The sequence below is a fragment of the Aotus nancymaae genome, unplaced genomic scaffold (genome assembly GCF_030222135.1).
Source record: "Aotus nancymaae isolate 86718 unplaced genomic scaffold, 86718_ANA_hifiasm-v0.15.2.pri h1tg000063l, whole genome shotgun sequence".
NCBI classification, from domain to species: Eukaryota; Metazoa; Chordata; class Mammalia; order Primates; family Aotidae; genus Aotus; species Aotus nancymaae.
The window spans coordinates 2,385,827-2,406,691 of record NW_026988477.1 but is presented as its reverse complement, the minus strand read 5'-3'; the positions used below and the strand labels follow the sequence as shown (position 1 = coordinate 2,406,691).

The 20,865-nt window shown below is 61.8% G+C and overlaps 1 protein-coding gene across 3 annotated transcripts in view; it reads left to right on the top strand.

Annotated features, from left to right (window-relative positions):
• Positions 1 to 2,095: 2,095 nt before the first annotated feature.
• The window catches only part of KCNT1 (potassium sodium-activated channel subfamily T member 1), a 70,381-nt gene continuing 51,611 nt past the window's right edge, over positions 2,096 to 20,865 (top strand). For all 3 annotated transcript variants that reach the window (XM_021671432.2, XM_064366097.1, XM_021671434.2), the window contains exon 1: positions 2,096 to 2,190. In XM_021671432.2, the coding sequence (XP_021527107.2) occupies positions 2,096 to 2,190 (95 nt within the window). The remainder of the gene's footprint in view (positions 2,191 to 20,865) is intronic.

Genomic DNA, 20,865 nt, shown 5'->3' with positions numbered 1-20,865 from the left:
AGAAGATAAAATCGTGGATGTGACAGTGGGGGTCTCAGATTTGCTCCGGGGCCCCTTGGGCCACATAGGGAGGAGAGCTCGAGAGGAGGGGGTGCTTGCGGTCCGGGGTCCCCGTGTCTGGCTGTACCAGCGTTGTGTTCCACTTCCCCTGAACCAGCTTCCCCTACCCCCATGTGCCCAAAAGAGCTGGCCGGTGCAGGGCTTCCTGCTTGAGAAGGGTCTCAACCAGACCCCAGGGACACAGGGAGCAGCTGCTCTGCTGTGGTCCTCCTGCAATGGGCACCTTTCCCAGAGACCCTGCAGCTCCGGCCCTCGGCCAGCACAACAGCCAAGTGTTTTCAAGGTTTCTGTCTCTGTGGGGAATGAGGCAGGATGCCAGGAGGTCTGCGGGACACCTGCTCACGGCCGTATGCTCACTCCAGTGTCGAAGCAGCTCCCCAAGGGAGGAAGGGCAGCTTGTCCTTGTCACCCTCCCCAGGCCACATCTGGGGAGCAGGGGTGGGGCCAGGTCTCTGGACTCCTGGTGCACTTCCTTTCCCTGGTGGCCCCTGAAGCAAGCAGAGGTCCCACCCCCTGAGCTTGTCCATGGGCCCTGCCAAGACTGGGCCTTGAGGCCAGGACGAGGAACCAGAGCAGCTCAAAAGGCAGGCGGGGCAGGGGTGGGAGGAGGCAGCCATGTCTGGGAAGCCGCCGTCTCTTGGGGTTTTGCCATTGAAGGGAGCTTTCAGTAAGGAAGGCACAAAACCAAGAAAATACAGCCCTGACCCCTGGCCACGTGGTTCCCCTGCCTGCCTGCACCTCCCCATGGCCCAGCCAGCTTGTGACTAAGGAAAAACATGCAGCCACACTGATGCAATTAGGAAAATGTTATTTTTCCAACGCTGCCAGATCCTGGGGCTTGAACCTGTGACCTCAGAACAAGGAGCAGGGGTTGGGGCATGCGCTTGCCGCCTGCAGCTTTGGCCTGGGGTGCCCAAGCCTCCTTGCCTCCTGCTCATCTGGGGGTTGGGAGGCACAGGAGAGGCACTTGGTGGGGGCTCAAGGAATGTGCCCACCTATCCCGACTTGAGAGAAAGGAGGGTTTTGTGGCACTGTGGACCTGGTGCTCAAGGTAAGTGACCTCTTTGCAGGCCCTACGGGGAGCTGGATGTGGTCAGGGCCTCCTGCCCCTGCCTCAGGTGGACAGTCCCCTCCATACCCCCTCTGCTCACCTTCTGGCCACACAGCCTGGGACAGGGGTGGGCCTGGAACAGGTAGGAAGCTCCCTGCCTCTTGGCTCCTGCTTCTCCTGGAGCAGCTAAAACTCACTTTGATGGTGACATGGGGACAGAAAGGTGCAAGACCCCTGGGAGACACCTGCCTGGGCCCCTAAGAACTGCAGACCACCAGGTGTCCTCCCACTCTACCCGGTGTGCCCCCATGCCCCTACCCTGCCCTGCCAGCTCTTTGTGTCTCTTCAGTCCCTCACCTGGTGACAGTGGCAAGGCAGCTGAGAGCTCAGAGGGCCTGGCAGCCCCCAGGGTTCCGAGCTGAGCTGATCTGCTCCGCTTGGGGAAGCTGCAAACAAGGGTGTCTTAGGCCTCCTAGTAACCACCCTGAGGATCTGAGAGGGGGTCTCTGGGGCTGGGGCTGGTGTTTTGGACCCTGAAGGAAGGTTGAGCAGCGGGCCTCCGCAAAGACCCAGGGGGCGGGGAGGAAAGCTGGGACGTTGAGAGGGCTGGCAGGGCCCTGGCGCGCGGGTCCAGGGCAGGGGGAGGGCCTTCATTGCGGCTCCAGGGGGATGGTGTGCGCCCGACCCTGAGCTGGCCCTGACAGCTCCCGTCCCCCTCACCTCCTGCCAGGCCCCAGGCCTCTTCGGAGGGTGCCCCGCACCCTGCCCCTGCGCCGCACCCGCCGTGCGCAGCCAGTCCCGCGCGCCCCCGCCCGCGGGTGCCTCCAGGCCCGCCCCCGCCCGCCCGCCCGGTGGGTCGCGGTGGCCGCGGGCTGCGCTGCGCGGGCCGGGCAGGCGCCCGGCACGGGCTGAGGGGCGCTGGCGTGTCCCTGCAGGCAGCCCTGCGCCGGGAACGGCGCGCTCCTGGACACCGCCGGCCTCAAGATGAGCGACCTGGACTCGGAGGTGCTGCCCTTGCCGCCGCGCTACCGCTTCCGGGACCTGCTGCTGGGCGACCCGTCCTTCCAGAACGACGACAGGTAGGGCCTGGGGGCCGGGGTCGCCGTCCGGGGCCACCGCGCGCCCGGAGCTGTCCGCGGTGCTGAAGGCCGGTCTCGCGCGCCCCGCACCGCGCGCCCCCGCCACCGCCGGCGCCCTTCAACTTTTCCCGGCTTCTGGTGATGCAGAAGTTTCAGGTGGGGTGGGGGCGGGGGGGCAGCATCTTCCCGGGAGGGGGCCTGGGGGAGGCGCGGGACGCTCGGAGCTGCGGAGTCTTTCAGAGCCCGAGTGGGGCGCGGAGGGGGAGGGCGGCCCGGCCTTCCGGTGTCTGCTCCCAGCCCCCGGCACCCCAGTGTTGCTGGTTTTGGGGGCAAGCCAGGCCCGGAAGTGCCCAGTGGTGGAGCCCGCAGTCCGGCTGAGGGCTGACGTCCTCCAGGTTCAGGCAGCGGTCCTTGATTAATTATTCAATGAGGGAGCGTGTCCTTCAGGCTCGTGGCCTGGTCACTTATTCAGCGTCACAGCGTCCCGGTTCCCTCCACATGTGCTGGGCTAAAAAGGCAAAATGAATTGTGTCTTTCAATAAAGGACCAACAAGAGGAGCCCATGGGAATAATTCATCCGCTGAGGGGCCGGCAGGAAGCTGGGAGAAATGTTGGTTTTTTCTCCTCCTTTTCCCCAAATAGCTCTCTTGGGTAAACACCCAGGACTCGGCTGTGCCAGCCTCCGGGGAGGCGCTTTTATGCCTGCCAGCGAAGGCGAGTGCTCTGAGGACTCATGCGGGGCTGGAGCCTGCGGGCGGCTTTGGGTCAGGAACCACTCCCCCGTCCAGCCTGTACAGCTACAGCAGCCGGCTGGGGTTGTCACTGTCCGCAGGGCCCCGTCACCACCCAGCCCGGGGCTCAGCTAGCGAATCCACAGTTTCCCCCAGTGACGCAGTTACTCGGGTTAGCACACGAAGTACACGAGGTTGAAAACTGTCAGGAAACAAACTGAGCTTTCAGAGTGATTACTGCCAAGACCCCGGCTCAAAAAGAAATCATGCTTGTAACTAGGGTCAGTGCTAGGGACTGGGTCCACAGGACCGTGAAGGCTTGTAAAAAGGGGTCTTAAAGCCCTCTGCCTGTGGGGAATGGAATATTCTACCAGACCTCCCATAACATTCAGTCGTGTGAACCAAGAGTCCAGAGAGGAGACTGAGCCCGAAGTCTTCATCCCCTCACAATCGGGGCATGCGCGTCCTGCAGAGAGGCCTTTTAAACTTGGATTTTTATCATGTTGAACTCAGTGTTGTAATAATAAATAAGCCCACCTAAGCGCAAATGGCCAGGTGAAGAGTTTAGTTTATCTCCCTGTGTGGGCAGAGGGCAGGCAGCCAGGCTGGTTCTGTGCGGCGTGCATGGCTAGGAGGCTCTCCTGCCCCCTGGGAGCCACGGAAAGCTTCCCTAGGCTGAACCTATGGAGTCAACACCAGCACCAGCACCAGCCCCTCAGGTGCCTGCTCTGCTGGGACTTGGTTAATTCCTGAAAACAGCAGCCCTGGGATATTGGGCAGGAAGTGATGTCCATTCCCCTAATGGCGCCTGGGGCTTCCAAATGACTTGATAATGCCTGTGGCTGTGGTTGATCTAATTGCAATGCTATATCCCTGAGTTTTCAGGAATGGACAGCAGAGGTTTTTGCTATCTGCCTAGAGAGAACCATCCCCATCCCTGGGAGATGAGAGGCTGGCATGGGATTTCACAGTGAGTCCCAGGTCCTGGGTGTGGTTTTTTAAAACTGTGGGAAAATACATAAAACACAGAATTTACCATTAGTGACATTTAGTACACAACATTGTGCCACCCTCGCCACTGTAATTTGAGAGCATTGTATACCCTAGAAGGGATCTCCTTACTCCCTGGGACTTGCTCCCCACTGCTCCTTTATCCCCCGTCCCTGGCAGCTGCCGATTTGCATGCACTGGCATTGGCATGCTGGGCCCAGTGACCGCATGGGTTGTGGGCCGATGGCATTAGGAGGTGGACTGCCGGATGTGTGTGGCTGTGTGAGTGCTGCCTGTGCATGGCTGTGGGTCCTCTCCAGGAAAGGCCCACGGGGTACAGGGTGTCTGTGCCCTCCACCAGGGCCCTGCTGTTTCTGGTTGCAAATGAAGCATATATTGAAGTTCTGTTGGAGGAGGAGTGGCCAGGGGTGTAGAGTGTCAGGGCTGTGTGGCCACCGTACCTGTCCTGTGGCACTGTCCCTCAACATGGCCTCAGAGATGCTGTGCTACCTGCCTTTCCTCATGGGTGAAGGACAGGGAGAGAGGGGGCATGGCCTCTGTGGTGTGGTGTCTATAGGATGGGAGGGAGGGGGCGTGGCCTCTGTGGTGTTGGTGTCTGTAGGATGGGAGGGAGGGGATGTGGCCTCTGTGGTGTTGGTGTCTGTAGGATGGGAGGGAGGGGATGTGGCCTCTGTGGTGTCTATAGGATGGGAGGGAGGGGGCGTGGCCTCTGGTGTGTCTATAGGATGGGTGGGAGGGGGCGTGGCCTCTGTGATGTGGTATCTATAGGACAGGGAGGGGCTCTGGCTTCCTGCCCTGTTGGTGTCTATAGGACAGGAGAGGGAGGGGACTTAAACTTCCCTCTGAAAGTGGTTCCCCCCTTCTCACCCCTGAGGGAAGCCTGGGCCTGGTGCGGATGGTGGCCTTGGGTACCCTGATATCTGGAAGGTGGGGGGCTGCTGGTCAGCTGGTCTCCAGCGCAGTTCCCAGCAGCTCTGCCTGGCTCCCTGTGGAGGCTGAGGGGGCTGGTGAGGCTGGCTGGGCATGGTGCAGGAGTGGGCAGCCTTCTGGGGGCGCAGGGGCAAGTGAGTTGGGGGCTCCTGGCTGAGTCGCCTGCCAGCTCTCCAGCCACCCCATTGCATCTTTGGGCCCGCTCCTCTCGTTGACTCAGGCCTTCCTGAGAAATTGCCTCGACTGGATATAGGAGAGGGTGCCCCAGAGGTCTGGGAGCCCAGGAACACCCCCTTGGGGGTCCCCCCACCCAGAAGGGGTAGCTCCTTGGTCTCAGCAGCAGCCTGGGGGCCTCTCCTCTCGAAGGCAACTTAGGGAGCTCGGCCCAAAGGGTTTCTCTTCTCTCAAACCTTCTTTGCCCAAAGGGGCCTGCTTCGGCCTCCATGGCAGGGTTGGGTGAGTCTGGCCTGGCCTCTCCCATGACCCCCAATGCTGGAATGGGTGGGCAGCAATGAAGGAAATCAGGCTGCTGCCCAGGGGTTCTGGGGTCACCCAAGCCTTCCCCTATCCATAAGGACACACATGTGGGGACCCTGGCCCCTAGCTCTGTGGAAACCCCCAAGCTGCCCTGGAGGAGGGGACTGGCCACTTGGAGGACCCTCCTGGGTGCTTGGGGTGGGGTCTGATGCCTCTGCCCGCCCTGAGAGCCCACCCCATCTCTCTGTCCTCATCTTCTCCTCATCCCCAGTGCCCGTGCCTTCTCCCTCCTGGAATGGAGAATGAGGGGTCATCTGCCTGGCCCAGTGGGACCCCCTCCATGTGTACTGCAGTGACTCACAGAGTCTTCGTGTGGTGGGAGGACACACTTACCTGGATGCAGGAGGAGGGCAGGTGGGGTCTGGAGGCCGTGGGGGACCAGGTCTGAGAGGGCTGAGCCCAGCAAGACTGGCCTGCTGGCTCTAGGTGAAAGAGCCCTTAGGTGGAGGGGAGAAGACGCTGGGATGGGGTTCTGGCCGCAGCCGGAAGGGCTGGTATGCCTGGACACGGCAGCGCGGACTCCACTCAGGCCCCTGAGGGACCAGCATGGTGGCCTTTGCCATGGGGGTGTCTCAGGCCTGGGTAAGGTGGGAGTGCCACTTGGTCTCTCTCTGCACCAGAGGAAGAGGCGGGGGGGGCAGGGAGACCCAGCCACCGGCACAGGGCAGGTGCAGTGTGGGGGCTCAGCACAGACCGGCCGCCTCATGCCAGTCACCCCTCACACTCTCCGTTTCCACCCAGGCAGGCTCTGTGAGGGGAGCGGGTGCCGCTGCCAACCCCTGGCAGGCTGCGAGCGAGCAGGTGGGCGGGCGGGCCTCGGCTTCCTGTTCCCCGGGGAGTAGAGCCTTTGGCAGTGAGTCACCACAGCCTCCATCACCCATGGCCTTGGGCAGGGAAGAGCTCGGCTGGCCATGTGGGCAGAGGAGGCTGTAGCGCTGGGCAGGCCGCTCCCTGGGGGGGATGAGCCAGCCCATTGATCCTGCCCAGTGGGGGAAGCAGGCAGAGTTGGGAGCTCACCTGCCTCAGGGACCTGATGAGGTCCTGGGGGGCCTCTCACCCCACTGCCTACCGGACAGTGTCTCGGGGGTTCCGGGGAGCAGCTCAGCCACAGTCTACCTGGTCCCGGGCTCTGGAGCCTCTTGAGCCACCTGAGAGTCTCACTGCTCCTCTGTCCAGGAGCCTGGGGCAGCTGATGGAGGCCCTGCCCTTCCTAGCCAGAGCCAGCCTCTGGGAGTGTCCTGGAACCTAAGTGAGCACCACGGCCCTTGGAGAACACAGACCTGGGCTCTTCCTTCTGCAGAGGGGTCAACAGCCCCCAAAGGACAGCTTGAGGAGCCAGCAGGGCAAGGGGTGACTGGGCTTAGGTCCTGGTGGTGTCCCCAAGCTGGGTCCCCAGCACCTTCTGCAGGCCCCCTGTCTGTGGCAGTGGAGGCACGGCTTCGATCCCACCCTGCACTGAGGCTCAGGGAGATGCTGGGTGTGTTGGGGGAAGCATGTTTTGGGGACACTTGGGGCCGTCACAACACAGCCTACCTCCTAAAAGGGGCAGATTCCAGACAAGGAGTCCTACTGTGGGTGGGGGGGCGGGGAAGGCGGCCACCCCCTGCCCTGCTGCGCCAGGACCCATCCCACCGGGGCCACTGAAGCCACCACTGGAGGCCACGTGGGTCGCCGACACTCCCAGGCACTAAGTACAGGCTAGGAAGAACAGGAGAGGTGCTGGGAAGGCCCTGCCCACTGGCTGAGGCTCCCGGCAGGCGAGAGGAAGCTTCATCCCTGAGCATGGCCAGGCCCACTGCCTTGGTTTCTTGGGCCACGCCACGCTGAGCCTAGCACTCCCCGCTGTGGGGCCCGGGCACCGGGGTCACCTGGGAGAGGGTGGCCGCCTTGCCGCAGAAAGGTCAGCCTGAGGGTCAGAACACTGTCCCAGAGGGGCCTGACAAAGCTGTTTCCTTAGCTCCTTTGACAGCAGAGAACGGAACTCGACTTGGTTCTCTGGAGTTGAGAAATACTAAATATTTTTTCACACAACAAGCTGAGTGGACCACAAACAGGGCCTGGCATTGCCGGGAACACGGAGCCGCAGGCCCTGCGTGGAGGACGGACCCCTGCCAGCCCCTCAGGCAGCAACCGTGGGTGGGGCCAGCAGGTCCAGCAGGGACCCCGAGAGGCCTTGCAGGAGCGGGGGTGGGTGCGGAAGGCGTGGGCAACCCAGATCCCTCTCTGGATGCACCCCTTCCATTCACCCAACCCTACCCCCGGCTGAACCGCCGTGAATCCGGCCGCCCCACAGGGACAGGGTGGCTAGGGACAGAGAGAGGCTCCTCTCACAGGGTGGAGGCCCCACCAGGCCTCAAGCAGGAGGGGTTGCGGTGGGGACATCTCTAGGAACAGCCCCGCCTTCTGAGCACTCACCTGTCATCCTTAATAACTGAACAATATCCCAGTCTCGAGCCCCAGGTGACAGGCTGTGGTGAGGGCCTCCTAGAACCATCCCTCCTTGGAAGAGCCTGGATGCCGCCTAGCCCCTCCAGCCTTCATCATCTCCTCCTGTCCCCCCCCACCTCTATCACCCCCACCCCCATCATCCTGCCCCCCACCCAGCAGCGCAGCCCCTGTGAGCCCCGGCAGCCTTCCTCCGCAGGGAGCTTTGCTCTGCTTCTCCCGGGGCTCTCGGGATGGGGTTCCTGCCTGCACCCCAACCCCCGCTCCCACCTGCTCTCTGAAGGCCACTGTGGGACAGTTAGCTGAGAAGGCACATCTGGGCCCTAGAGCCAGCCCCAGCTCCCTGAAGGGCATGGAGCCCACAGTTTCTGTGTGAAGCCCTGAGTGGCCTGCTCGGGACCTGGGACACAGGTCAACTCTCCGTTGGGGCTGCTCTGGGGAAGCTGGGGCTGAGCTGTGCCTGCACCACCTTGCTCCTGCCTAGGGCCCCCGGTCCCCATGTGACAGACTCAGGTGTAGCTGAAGCTTTGAAATGGAGGGGGACAGGCAGGAGGAAGGACGTGGCCAGGCCTGACCCAAAGACGAGGGTGGGGCGTGGGGGACACATGGCCAAGCCCAGGAGCAGTGGAGGTTGGAGGAGGAGTCAGGGAGCCGTGCAGGGTGAGGGCTGAGGCGGGAAAGACCTGGAGCTGGGTTTGGGAAGCGTGACCCCTGGACTGGGGACCCCCAGAAGGGGCTGGAGTGGTCCACAAGCACTCTGGGCCTAAGCTGCCCGGCTGGCCCCAGCCTCGAAGCCACTCCGCTCCAGCACAGGGTCCCCTGGCATGCGTCCCACCCAGAGCTGCTGAGCTCAGGGAAATGCTGGCCTGCTCAGCCCCTGGAAGGTGGTGGGTGGCAGCGGGGAAGTTGGGTGCTGTCATATTTAACATTCTGCCCAGGGCCATCCCGCTGTGTGCGGCGGCGCTGATGGGGCAGGGAGGGGCCAGGAGGGACCCTAGTCCTGCCCCCGGCCCTTCTCGTCCTCAGCAGGCTGGGGCCCTGTCCAGATCCAACACCTACTGTCTTGGGAGGACACGGCTGGCCGGAGAAATGGCCAGAGCCAGGCCAGTGGGGCCCAGGCAGGCTGGGGGCTCCTGGCCAGGGAAGGGCACGGGCCATGCGCATACCAGCAGCTGAGCCCGGAGCTGCCGCGGCCTCCCCTGCCTTTCCTGGACTCCCTTGGTCTGCTGCCTGCATGACTGAGTCAAGGTCTGGTTTACCGGAGCAGGAAAGGCCCTGGGATGGCGTCCAAATGTTCTGGCCGGTCCTGTGGGCTTTAAGGTGTCCTGGGTGAGTGAAATGCATGTCAGGACTTTTCCAGTCCCTTTCCAGCCCTTTCCTCTCTGCCTCACCCACTCGACTAGGCACGGCTGGAGGCCAGGCCTGCTCACCCTTGTCACCTAAGGTCCCTACCAGGAAGCCGGGGCCTGGCAGGTGGGCTTGAGTCAGGGTTGGGGGAAGGCGACGCCTCTGCTGTGGAGACTGGCTCCCAGGGCGGACCACCCCTTCCTCCTGGCCCCGTCCCTCCCTCCCAGTGTGAGTTCCAGGGACTGGGGTCGCCTCCAGCCCTGGGTGGTCGAGGAACGGGCAGGATCAACAGGAGGGTGGGACGGCCACAGAGGCTTTCAGTGACCAGGGGCCACCACAGGTGAGCGGAGTCTTATGGGACTTCACCTGGCTGCAGGGGGATTGAAGGCGGAGGGTCCTGGTGCCCTGGGCCCAGGCTGACTCAGTCCTCGGGAATGAGGCAGCACACCAGGCAGTGCCTCTCCATCTTCCTGACTTATGTGGGGGGCTCTGGCTCCCCCAACCACACCCCCGGGATACCCAGGAGACCCTGAGAGGGTGAATCCCATGTCCCCTCAGGCTGCATCCCCCATCCCACCCCTGGGCTGGCACAATGGGGCATGAGGCTTCACCGCCCAGCCCATGTCCCAGGGACTCCTGTGCGTGACAAAAAATCAAACTCCTCCCGAATTAGCATGAAACAGAACACAGATGCCCAGCAGGCGGGGGCTGGCATCCTCCACCTCGGGACACCGCCATCCGTTTGGGCTTCAGGTTGTAATTCCCAGTGCGCCTCCCCGTGTTCCGTTTACATCATCCGGCCGAACCCTGCGGAGATGGAATGGGTGGAAGTGTGTTTACGCTTGTCTCCGTCTTCCCAGCTGTGATGGAAAGGCACCACACACCCAGCAGCCTTGGCTGCAGAGATTTATTTCTCAGTTCTGGAGGCTGGAAGCCCAGGATGGAGGCGCCAGCAGACTGGGCTCCCGGTGAGGGCAGCTTCCTGGCCTGCCCGTGGCAGCCTCTCGTTTCTCGCTGTGCCCACGGGGCAGAGAACGCCCCCAGTCCATGCACGGGGCCAGCAGCCCCCAGGGCAGACCCCCAGCCTGCAGGGCCCTCTGGAGCCTCCCTGGGTCTCAGATCAGAGTGGATGAGGCCGGCCAGGGACAGAAGGACCCTGGGAGCAAAGCCGCCCGGTCTTGGGTGGCTGTGGGGGAGGATCTGAGCTCAGAGCTCCCCTGGCTTCCTTGCCTCGCCACCTGGTCAGGGCCACATCCTTACCCCAACCCCGTTCCGAGCCTCAGTAGGTCCCTGAGTAGGTGGAATCTGTTAGGAGAATAAAGCGAGGAAACCCAGGCCAGCCAAGCTCTCCTGCACACCCGCCCCACGAGACCCAGGCCAGGCTCGGCCCCGCCCCGCCCCAGCCCAATAGATTAGCTCATTAATTCATCTCTCCGTCTCTCCTTCCCTCTCTTTCTCTTTCCCTCTCTCCCTCCCTTCCTCTCTCTTCCTCTTTCTCTTTCTGTCTCTCTTTCTCTGTCTTTCCCTCCCCCTCTCTCCTTCCCTCTCTCTCCCTCCTTCTCTCCCTCCCTCTCTTTCCTTCCCTTTCCCTCCCTCTGTCCCTCCTTCTCTCCCCCTCCCTCTCCTCCTCTCTCATTTTCCCTCTCTCCCTCTCTTTCCCTCTTTCTCTCCCATTCTCCCTCCCTCCCTCCCCATCTCTCTCCCCCTCCCTCCCCATCTCTCTCCCTCTCTCCCTCCCCCTCTCCCTGTCTCTGTCAGTTTCTCTCTCTCTGCAGGGCCTCCTCCACAGTGATTAGCCAGGACCCAGCCTGAGGGGCCTGGGAGTGGGGAGGGGGAGCCCAGCCATGTGTCACCTTTGGGAGGGGAGGACCCCCGTGCCTGGTGGTGCTGTTGTGCCTTTGAAGGGAGATGTGGCACCAGGCCGGGCAGTGCCCCCTACGCCAAAGGTGGCCACACAGCCCCACCCCCGGCCCCTGGGTGCGGCTCCTCCAGCCCCCACTTGCCAGCCTGGATTCTCCAGACAGAGGTGGGGCCCGCAGGGGAGCAGAGGGCCACCCAGAGAGTGTGGGTCCACGCCAGGGCCCCTCTTAGGTCAGCCGAAGGATGACCGTCCCGATTGTCCCAATCCACAGCCTGGGACTGGTCTCTCAAGAGCAAGTGAGGGAGGGATCCTGTGATGGGGAGACCATCCCGGCCGGCACAAAATGCAGTCACATGGGCCTCAAGGGAGGGTGGCAGACAGGTTTGAAATGGTAACGTTTGTGGTACGCCTTTTACTACGAAAACAAGCTCGCCTTAAGAACAGTCAAAAAAGGAGAAGTTTAGCGCAGGCAGAAGCAGGTGGCCAGTGACGGTGGAGAACAGCCCGGAGACACGGCCACCACCAACGGCCGCCCAGAGTCCCCGGAAGCTGGAGGAGGCAGGAAGGGCCTCCCTAGGGCCCCCAAGGGAGAAGGTAGCCTCGGGACCCTGGACGTCAGCCAGAGACATGGATGTCCCCGACTGTGGCAGCCCCGGGACCCCCCGACACCAGGAAATCCCATGATTGTTCAGAGGGAGAACTTCGGGAGGACTCACCTCATTTCTATGTGGGGCAGAAAACAGCCAGCAGTCGAACCACCCCCAGACCGCTCCTTAGGAAGTGAGACCCCCCACAGCCTCACTGAGGACGCAGCACCCACCCAGAGCTCGCCTGGGAAGCCCAGATTTCATGAGGCCCTAATTAGGTCTCCCAAGACTCATGCCCTGTGCTGGGGGACAGGGAGGGAGGAGGCATCTCCCCACGAACTCATGGAGGCCAAGGCCATGCCCACGGAGGGTCAGAGAGCCGGGCCCGCAGAGTGAGGGCGGCAGCCACGGGCTGGGAAGGGGAGAGGAGAGGGCCGGGCCGGGGTCCTGGGAGATGGGCAGCCACGCCCAGCTTAGAGTGACATCTCCCCAGCGGCCCGGCATGTCCTTACCAGTGGTGTGTTCAGTCCAGGAACGTTTTGTCAGGTCTGGTTATGATGATTCACAAACCCCTTTTCAATCTGGATCAGCTCCCACCAGGCGTGGCCCCCAGGATTCCCACCCTGTCCTGGGACTGTGAATCTGAGACATCGCACCATGATTGTCACGTGACACAGTGTAAGGGTTTGAGTTGTGTCCCCAAGATTTATATATCAAAGCCCTAGCCCGTGGCACCTTAGGCCGGATTTGGAAATCGGTTCTTTAGAGGAAATTAAGGTGAAATGAGGTTAATTTAATAGGACTAAGGCCCCTCATACAAAGGAGAAACTGGGAGACAGGCACGCACCGAGGATTAATTAATTAAGCTTGCCGATCAGCTGAATTTGAATTAATTAAAAGGCAGTTATCCAGGTGGGCTGAGTCTACTCATACGTGCCCTTTGAAAGCAGTGCTTCCTCTGGCTGGTGGTGAAGAGGCGAAGTGATTGGAAGCCGCAGGGAACTGAGCACAGCATGCTTGCTTTGCAGATGAGGCTGTGTGCCAAAGCAGGAGGCAGCCCTCGAGAGAAAGGGGGTGCTCTGTCCCCCAAGTGCAGGAGGGGATTCTGCAGAGGGCGGGATCAGAGCCTGGGAGCAGATTCCTGCTGAGCTCCAGATGCGCCCAGCCCTGCGGACGCCTCCATCTCAGCCTCCTGGGACCATCGGCAGGAAACCGAGCTCAGCTGTGAGCGAACTTCTACCCTGCAGAGCCGAGAAGTGATAAGTGGGAGCTGCTTTCAGCTTCCAGGCTGGTGGCGGCTCCTTACGCAACAGAGGTAGCGCGTACCCAGGCCTCCCGTCCTGCAGGAGGCTCCACCATCTGCATGTGTCCGGTGCCCTCTGAGGCTGGTGAGGCTTCTTCCTCTGCCTCCGGGTTTTTTTTGCAGAGCGGAAGCTGGGTCTGCAGGCCTGCGGGACAGAGCTTACTTGATCGAGGCTCGAGAACATTGCAGGTGCCCTTGGTGTCTGCGTGTGGCCTCGGGTCCTGGTTGCCTGTGTCAAAGATGGCCCAGGGGACCTGCTGGGGCCTGCCCAACCCCTCCACAGGGCAGGTACTTCCCCCCGGTCGCCTCAAGGTGGTCTGTGGATTTTCGAGCACCCAGTGCCCCTTCTATGGCTCTCAGCCCCCTCTGAAGGCCCTTGCTCAAGCCCGTCCTTCCACTAGGGCCTGGGAGGTGCTGGCCATGTTTTTCTCTTCCCCCGTCCACCGATGTTAGCACTTTCTCCTCTGCGCTCTGCTGTTCCTTCGTCCATGGGAGCTGGCTGTGCACCCCCAAATATAATTCCTGCTGGAAACACTCTTGATCCTTTCTGTTTAATGACAGGTTTTCACAGTAAGGCAGGGTTGAATCGCAGCCTCAAGTGCTGGCACCAAGGAGGGGGCTTCCCTGGACTCCCCCTTCGGAGCATCAGGTGTGGACCCATGCTGTTCCATGGCCTGCCAGGTCGTGGGCCGAATAATGCTCCTGGAAGAGGTCCATGTCTTGATCCCAGAAACCTGTGACTACGTAACCCCACACGGCGAGGGGGATTAGCAGACGTGATGAAGCGAAGGGCCTTGAAGATGGGAATTGTCATGGATGACCTGGGTGAGCCAAGATCCCCACAGAGGTCCTAGGCGAGGGAGGAAGAGCTCAGTCGCTGGATAAGGAGTTTCGTGGTGGAAACAAGGACCAGAGCGATGGTGGGGGGCCCTCCGGGGAGGGCGGTGGTCACTGGAAGCTGGACAAGACAAGGAAATGGACGCCTCCCTGGAGCTCCAGAAGGAGCAGCCCTGCCAGCACTTAGGTCTTAGGATTTCTGACCTCCAGGACTGCATGCTTGAAAAATTTGCGTTGGCCGGGTGTGGTGGCTCACAGCTGAAATCTCAGCACTTTGGGAGGCCGAGGCAGGCAGATCCCTTGAGCTCAGGAGTTCAAGACCAGCGTGGGCAACATGGCGAAACCTCATCTCTACAAAAAATACAAAAATTAGCCAAGCATGGTGGTGCGTGCCTGTAGTCCCAGCTACTCGGGAGGCTGAGGCAGGAGGATCGCTTGAGCCTGGGAGGTCCCAGCTGCAGTGAGCCATGTTCATGCCACTGCACTCCAGCCTGGGCAACAAAGTGAGACCCTGTCTCAAGGCAAAAAAAAACAAATGTGTGGTGAGCAACTGAATTTGTGGTCATGTGTAAGCACACAGAGGCAGGAGGCCGCCTGCCATGTTTCAATCCTTGTCCCCTCTGGGCCCCCCTGCCTCTACTTTGGCCAACGGGACCCCTTCCCACTGGCATCTGTGCCCTTGGAGATGACCCCGTTCCTCTATGCGGCTTCGTTGTTCTCTAAAAAAACTAGATTTTCCACACTCTTGTACCTTCCCTGCCCTGGAGTCAGCCATTCTCTGAGGATGGGTCTTTCAGTGCGGCTGGCATTAGAACCTCAGTTGGCTTGGAGAGGAGAGTTGGCTGGGGTATCTTCATTTTGGATCACGGTGCCCTGGACGCCCACAGTGATACTAATGTTATCATCGTTTTTACTCCACCAAGGTTTAAATGCTTACCTGTTCTATGACCATATTTTGCGTCATTCCCTAATGCTCTGCAGCCACCTCGGTGGGTTTCCCGCTGCCCACCCACCCTTCACGTGGCTTCTTCATGCTGGAGTTCTTTCGTGGGCGTTGCTTTTGGCAGCTTCATGCTTGAGGTGGCTGTGGTGGTTTTTCTCCCAACAAAGGCATCTGCATTTGTGCCACGTTCTTTCATGCTCCTTTGCATTTGAGGACATCACCCCTGTGTCTCTAGACTCCAGGGACATTTTGGCTGGGTATAATAGTCCTAGACCATTTTTTTCCCTTTAGAACTTGATCAGCATGGAATCGTCATCCTCTGACGCTTAGTTCACTGCAGAAAATCTGCAGCCTGCTCACTTCACCTGCTCCGCGGTGACTCGCTGGTTCTGTCTTGTGCACCTGCAGAATCTTCTTTACCCTCAGCTCAGGAGGTGGCGTAGGATCCATATTTGGATGGAATGCATCCTGCGTCTTGTTTTCCTGGGACTCCATGCACAGTTCTTTCTTGGCATCATCATCACATATCTAAATACTTTTCACATATATATATATTTGGAGATGGAGTCTTGCTCTGTTGCCCAGGTTGGAGTGCAATGATGTGATCTCGGCTCGCTGCAACCTCCACCTCCCAGTTTCAAGCAATTCTCCTGCCTCAGCCTTCCAAGTAGCTGGGATTACAGCTGCCCACCACCACGCCCAGCTAATTTTTATATTTTTAGTAGACACGGGGTTTCACCATGTTCATCAGGCTGGTGTCAAACTCCTGACCTCAGGTGATCTGCCTGCCTTGGCCTCCCAAAGTGCTGGGATGACAGGTGTGAGTCACCACGCCCGGCTTCACGTATATTTTAAATACCGAAACCTGGCTGAGGCCTCTACCCAGAGGCAGGAAGGATTCTCCAGTGAACATGTCCTCCACCCTTGCCCCAGTGCCTGGATCTTGTTGTGCCTTCTCTGGGCTGGTCAGAGCCGGCCGTCTGCGTGGGTGATCCTATTTCAGCCATGCCTCTCCCATTCCTGCTGGCTCAGGTTCATCGTGTGCTGACCGTGTGGCGTGTGGGTTCCCCGCTTGCTTCTGGAGTTCCGCAGTCTCCCTCTCTGCTGCTGGCTGCTGAGGTGAATGGCCTCATCTTTGAGTGCGGCTGCTACTGCACACTATCCTTATTCGGCTCATCCAGTGACCGAAGCCCTCCTGGGGAACTTGCCTCTTCTCTGGGTTTTGTCTCATTGTTGGCCGGGTTCCTTGTCTGCTGAAGTCCATTTTCTCTCTCTCTCTCTCTCTCTCTCTCCCCTTTCTCCTTTCCTTCCTTTCCTTCTTCCCTCCCTCCTTCCTGGGGCTCCATGCCCTTCCCCCACTGGGGGCAATAAAGAGGTCTCACCTCGATCTAAAGTCAGCCCAGGTGTCTCCCCAGCCAGACAGTGACCAAATTCACCTCGATCTAAGGTCAGCCCAGGTGTCTCCCCAGCCAGACAGTGACCAAATTCAGGACGCATCCCCTGGTTGCCTCCTGACAGGCACTAAGGGTGAGGATTCCTGGGACCCCATGGTACCCCCAGTTTAGACTCAGAAGATGGGAGCAGTGTGGGGAGCAGCACCGTCTGTACCTCCTCTGTGACTCCCCAGACACCCTCCAGGAGGCCTGCGATGCTGGCCTGTCCTCTCCTTGTCGGCTCTGGGTCACTCATCTCCAGCTCGTACTATGCATGTTCATTTTCCTGGGCTGGGAAGGCTCCTGCTGCAGCCCCGACCCCTGCCCCTGCCCCTGCCCCCCTGCCCCCACCCCTGCCCCCCACCCCTGCCCCCGCCCCTGCCCCCACACCTGCCCCCATCCCTGCCCCCACACCTGCCCCCACCCCTGCCTCCACCCCTGCTCCCACACCTGCCCCCACCCCTGTCCCCACCGCTGCCCCCACATCTGCCCCCACCCCTGCCCCCACACCTGTAGGCATCACATTGTCCAGCCCTGCAGTCCTCTCCCACTTGGCTGGTTTCAGGCTGTACCATTCCACCAAGGTGACCCCAGCCGGTTTGGGGCTTCAGATCCCACTGCTGAGCAGGAGACACAGATGCATCCCTCTCAGGCTGGCAGCCCTCATAGCCCTATGCATGGGTGCCCACCATGATATGCAACCCGGCAGGCACTTTGAGAATGTCCAGAATGGGTGTCATAATCCACCCCTGCCTGCCACTTTTGTCTTCACCTTGGGGTGTCACCACCTGCCTGTTCCCCCCGAGCCTGAGCGCTGTCTTCCCCCCACAGTCCTTCAGGAAGTCTGCCAGTGCCATCTCCAAAAACACCTTGGACCCACTAGGTCCCCTATCCTCTGTCCAGCCCGCAGTCCCACTCAGTTCTCAATAGCCTCTGCCCTCTGCTCTGTGCTGCTTGGACACACGTTTGAACCACAGCGTCCCCGTGCTCCCTAAAAGGGCAGTTGTTATTTCTTCTGTGTTTCTAGGATGTCTGCCCCTGTGTAGCCAGGGGTCCAGCCTGTCCAGTTTCCATGGGAGCAGAAAGTGCTAGGGACACCTCAAGGCTCATGTGACTCTGTGGACCCCTGAGCCTGGGGCCCCAGCCCACCCTCCCCTCCTCGCCTGGCTCCAGCCCTCTGCCCTGTACTCGTCCTGGTGCCCTGAGGCCAGGAAAGGGGCTCTGGGATTGTCCTCCCTATGGGGATCAGATTCGCATGGGAATCATCACGCTGGACTTTCTGTGACAAGCGTAGAGAGTCATTTCAGAATAAATCAAACCTCAGACACGCTACAGCACAAGTGGCAAAGGTCCTCTTCCCCTCCCCGACCCCAGGCGGCACCTGCTGCGGCCGGTTGTGGGCGCTCCGTGCACAACACCGCACAGGCGTTCTCGTCACCTGACTCTGATCCTGGACTTCAAAGGCCAGGAGTAAGCGAAGACTCGCTGCACTCTCAAAAAGCAGGAACGGAGAGAGCCACAGCTCTGCCTCACGGAGCAGCTGCCCTGGAGGGAGCGCGTTTGCGTCCCGTGTAAGGCTCCTCCGGCACTTCGGTGGGCTGTGGGTTCGTGCCCAGGGAATGTGAGCGAGCCGTTTCTTTGTGAAACCAGTGTCCACAGCCCAGGCGCCCTCCCTCCTAGCCGCCTCCCCCCTCCAGGGTGACCATGTATGGGCAGCCCTGATGTCCACCCAGCCCTTTGTGGAGTCATGGTGCCGTGAAGGGTCCTACTGGTGGCGCCCAGGGATGGTGCAGGGCCCTCAGTGAGCCTGTTTACGCACAGCACAGCGCGGGGCTCAGCAGCGCGCCCAGGAGAAGCTCCCAGCCTCATTCTTTGTAGTGGCTCTGGAGCACTCCACAGGAGGGGCGAGGGGGGCTTCCATCTGCTGGTGCCCCCCACACCAGGGACTGGCAGGGGGTCCTTGTGCTTTGCAGGTACAAACAGCACTTTCCCCTGGGGCAGACCCAAGCCACAAAAAGCAGCCAGGGCAATGTGCATGGGAGTATTTGCTCAGACCACACACAGTGGCTTTTCAGGGGATTTTCCTTACTCAGCCTCGTTGAGGCGGCTGCTAGGGCAGGTATCAGGAGTGCCAGTGAGTTGGTCATTTTCCGAGCATGATGGTGACTCAGTGTGCGGGCCCCCGGAGGGAGCAGGGCCCTGTGCCTCGGCCTCCCTCAAGCGACCCAGCCCTCCCTTGTAATGGGTACTGAAGAAATGGAAGCCCACGTTGCCTGTCAGGGCCCTGTCACTGGAGTTTTACCCTACCCATCTGAGTTGGCCGCCCAGTCCCCCGAGGGGTGAGCCCTGAGGCTCCTGTGGTGAGGTCAGGAAGGTCCAGTGAAGGGTAGGGGGATTCAGGGTGGGGGGATGGGCAGCCGGCTCCGGGAGGGCTTCCAGTGTGAGTTTGGGGCGGGCAACCCTAGGCCTAGGCCCACCTTCCTCCCACAAGCCTCTGTACTTGCTGGGCCCTAGCTGTTGGTAGGGGCATGGTTGGGGGAAGAAATAGCGGCAGCCCCTCCTGGCGTGCAAGGATCCAGGTCTGGGGTCAGAGTGTGGGCAGGTCTGGAGGGCCCTGCCACCCTCACTGCTGAGGACAGGTGTGAATCTGACAGCCTCCTGCCTCCACCGAGCTGGCTTTGGGGCAGCCAGGCCTCCCAGTACCAGCCCCTCCTGGCTGTTACCTGCCTGTCACCTGGGCAAGGCACCTGGAGCCGCGTCTGTGGCGTGGAAAGGAACGATTAGCGACGCCGCAGCATGTGAGACGTGTGGGTCCGGCCAGGCATCTGGGGCAGACCAGCGCTGCACACGCACAGGTGGGATCTGTGCCCGGTGCCCAGCCTGGCGTACAGGCGCCATCGGGAGTGCCCCCGTGGTCTCTGTCCTGATGGCTTCGGAGGTAGAAAGTGGGGGATGAGGACCCTGGTGAGGACAGGCAAACTCAGCCGCCACCCCCCTGGCCATTCACCCACCCCACAGCAGGGCTGGGGGCCAGGGGTGGGCACCGCCTGGGGAGGCCATCCTCAGCGCCAGGCCTGGTCCGCAGGCCGGCTGGAGGGTCGCGGCTGGGCCCTGCCAAGCGGGTCCCGGCTCCTCTCCGGCATCTGCGCCCGAGGCGGGCGCCCAGGGCCCCCGGCCCTCGCGGTTCCTCCCCTCCCCCTGGCGCTACCGTCATTGTTACCGTGGCTGGGCTTCTGCCAGAGCAGCCGCAGGACCGCTGGGGGCTTGAACCTTCTCCGCGGGGCGTCCTGGCGGTGATCTGAGCCCGGCGGTCCTGCCCGCCCTCCCCAGCCCCCAGCCCCGTCTCCCGGCCGTTCCACTGCACGGCGGCGCGGGGAGGGCGCGGCGCGATGAGATGGTTCCGCCCGGCGCCGCCCCCGCCGCCCGCAGCCAGCCCGCCCGCCGCGCCGAGCGCTCCCGCAGGATGGCGCGGGCCAAGCTGCCACGCTCGCCGTCCGAGGGCAAGGCGGGCCCGGGGGGTGCCCCAGCCGGCGCCGCGGCCCCCGAGGAGCCGCACGGGCTCAGCCCGCTGCTGCCGGCCCGCGGCGGGGGCTCCGTGGGCAGCGACGTGGGCCAGAGGTAGGGGCGCGCGGGCCTGGGACCCCGCTTGGCAAATCGCGCTTGCATCCTGCTCGGGCTGCGCTGGCTGGGCTGCACCTGCGTTGCCTGCAGCCCGGGGAAGGGAGGACGGCCAGGGTCTCCCCTCCAAGCCCACCGCAGCCCCCACTTCCCGCTGTGTCTCCAGCCTTTGGAGCCTGCGGGACCCCTACTCCCCCCACTTAGAGGCTGAGCGCGGCGGGGCTCCAGGTGAGGCTGCAGGGAAGGGAGGAAGTGGACCCGGCTGTGTGCCAGGCACTGGGGGCCCCTGCCTGCGCCCCATCCCACAGTAGCCCCGCTCTTGTTGGTGCCAGCACCACTTGGAGGGAGCCAGGGCCGGCATCTGTGTCCCCACCCCAGAGGTAAGTGAGGCTGAAGCCCGCACAGCAGATCGGTGGGGCTGGGACACGGGGCTCAGGCTCCTGGGGAGCCCTGCTGTGGACCGTGCCTGGGCTGGAGTCTGGTGCCTGTGGCAGGTGAGGTGCCAATAGGCTGTCCTCTGGGGATGGCTGGGCAGGTGGAGCAGCGCCTACCCCTCCTCGGCCCTTCCGAAAATTCAGGGTGGGGCGCAGCACCCCCATTTCACGGATGAGGACACCGAGGCCTCGTCTGCAGCAGTAAATTCCTAGCCAGCACCTTTCCCGTGCCAGGAGCCATTCTGGGTGCTGCGGGGGAAATGAGAATGAATCAGACCTGGCCTGGTGTGGGCACAAGTCGTGGGCAGGGAACCTGTGCCTGGGAGAGAGAGGTGCAGGCCAGGCCAGGACAAAAGAACCGTGGCCTCCTGGGGTGCTGGTCCTTCCTGGACGAGCATGGGGAGATGGGCAGGGGCCTTCCCGGAAGAGGGAGCAAGAGCTGGAGCTTCATCAGGGCTGGGAGACAGGGCTGGCAGAGCCAGGCCTGGCAGATGGCAAGGCCAAGGGTGCCTAGGAGCCTCTCCCTTGCCCCTCCCGCCTGGCCGTGGGCTGTTGGGCACTCCCCCCGCACCCCCATTTCTAGCTCTTCACAGCAGCCCTGGGAGGCACTGCCCAGCTTAGTCCCATTTGCAGAAGAGACTGTCAAGGCTAAGGTCAA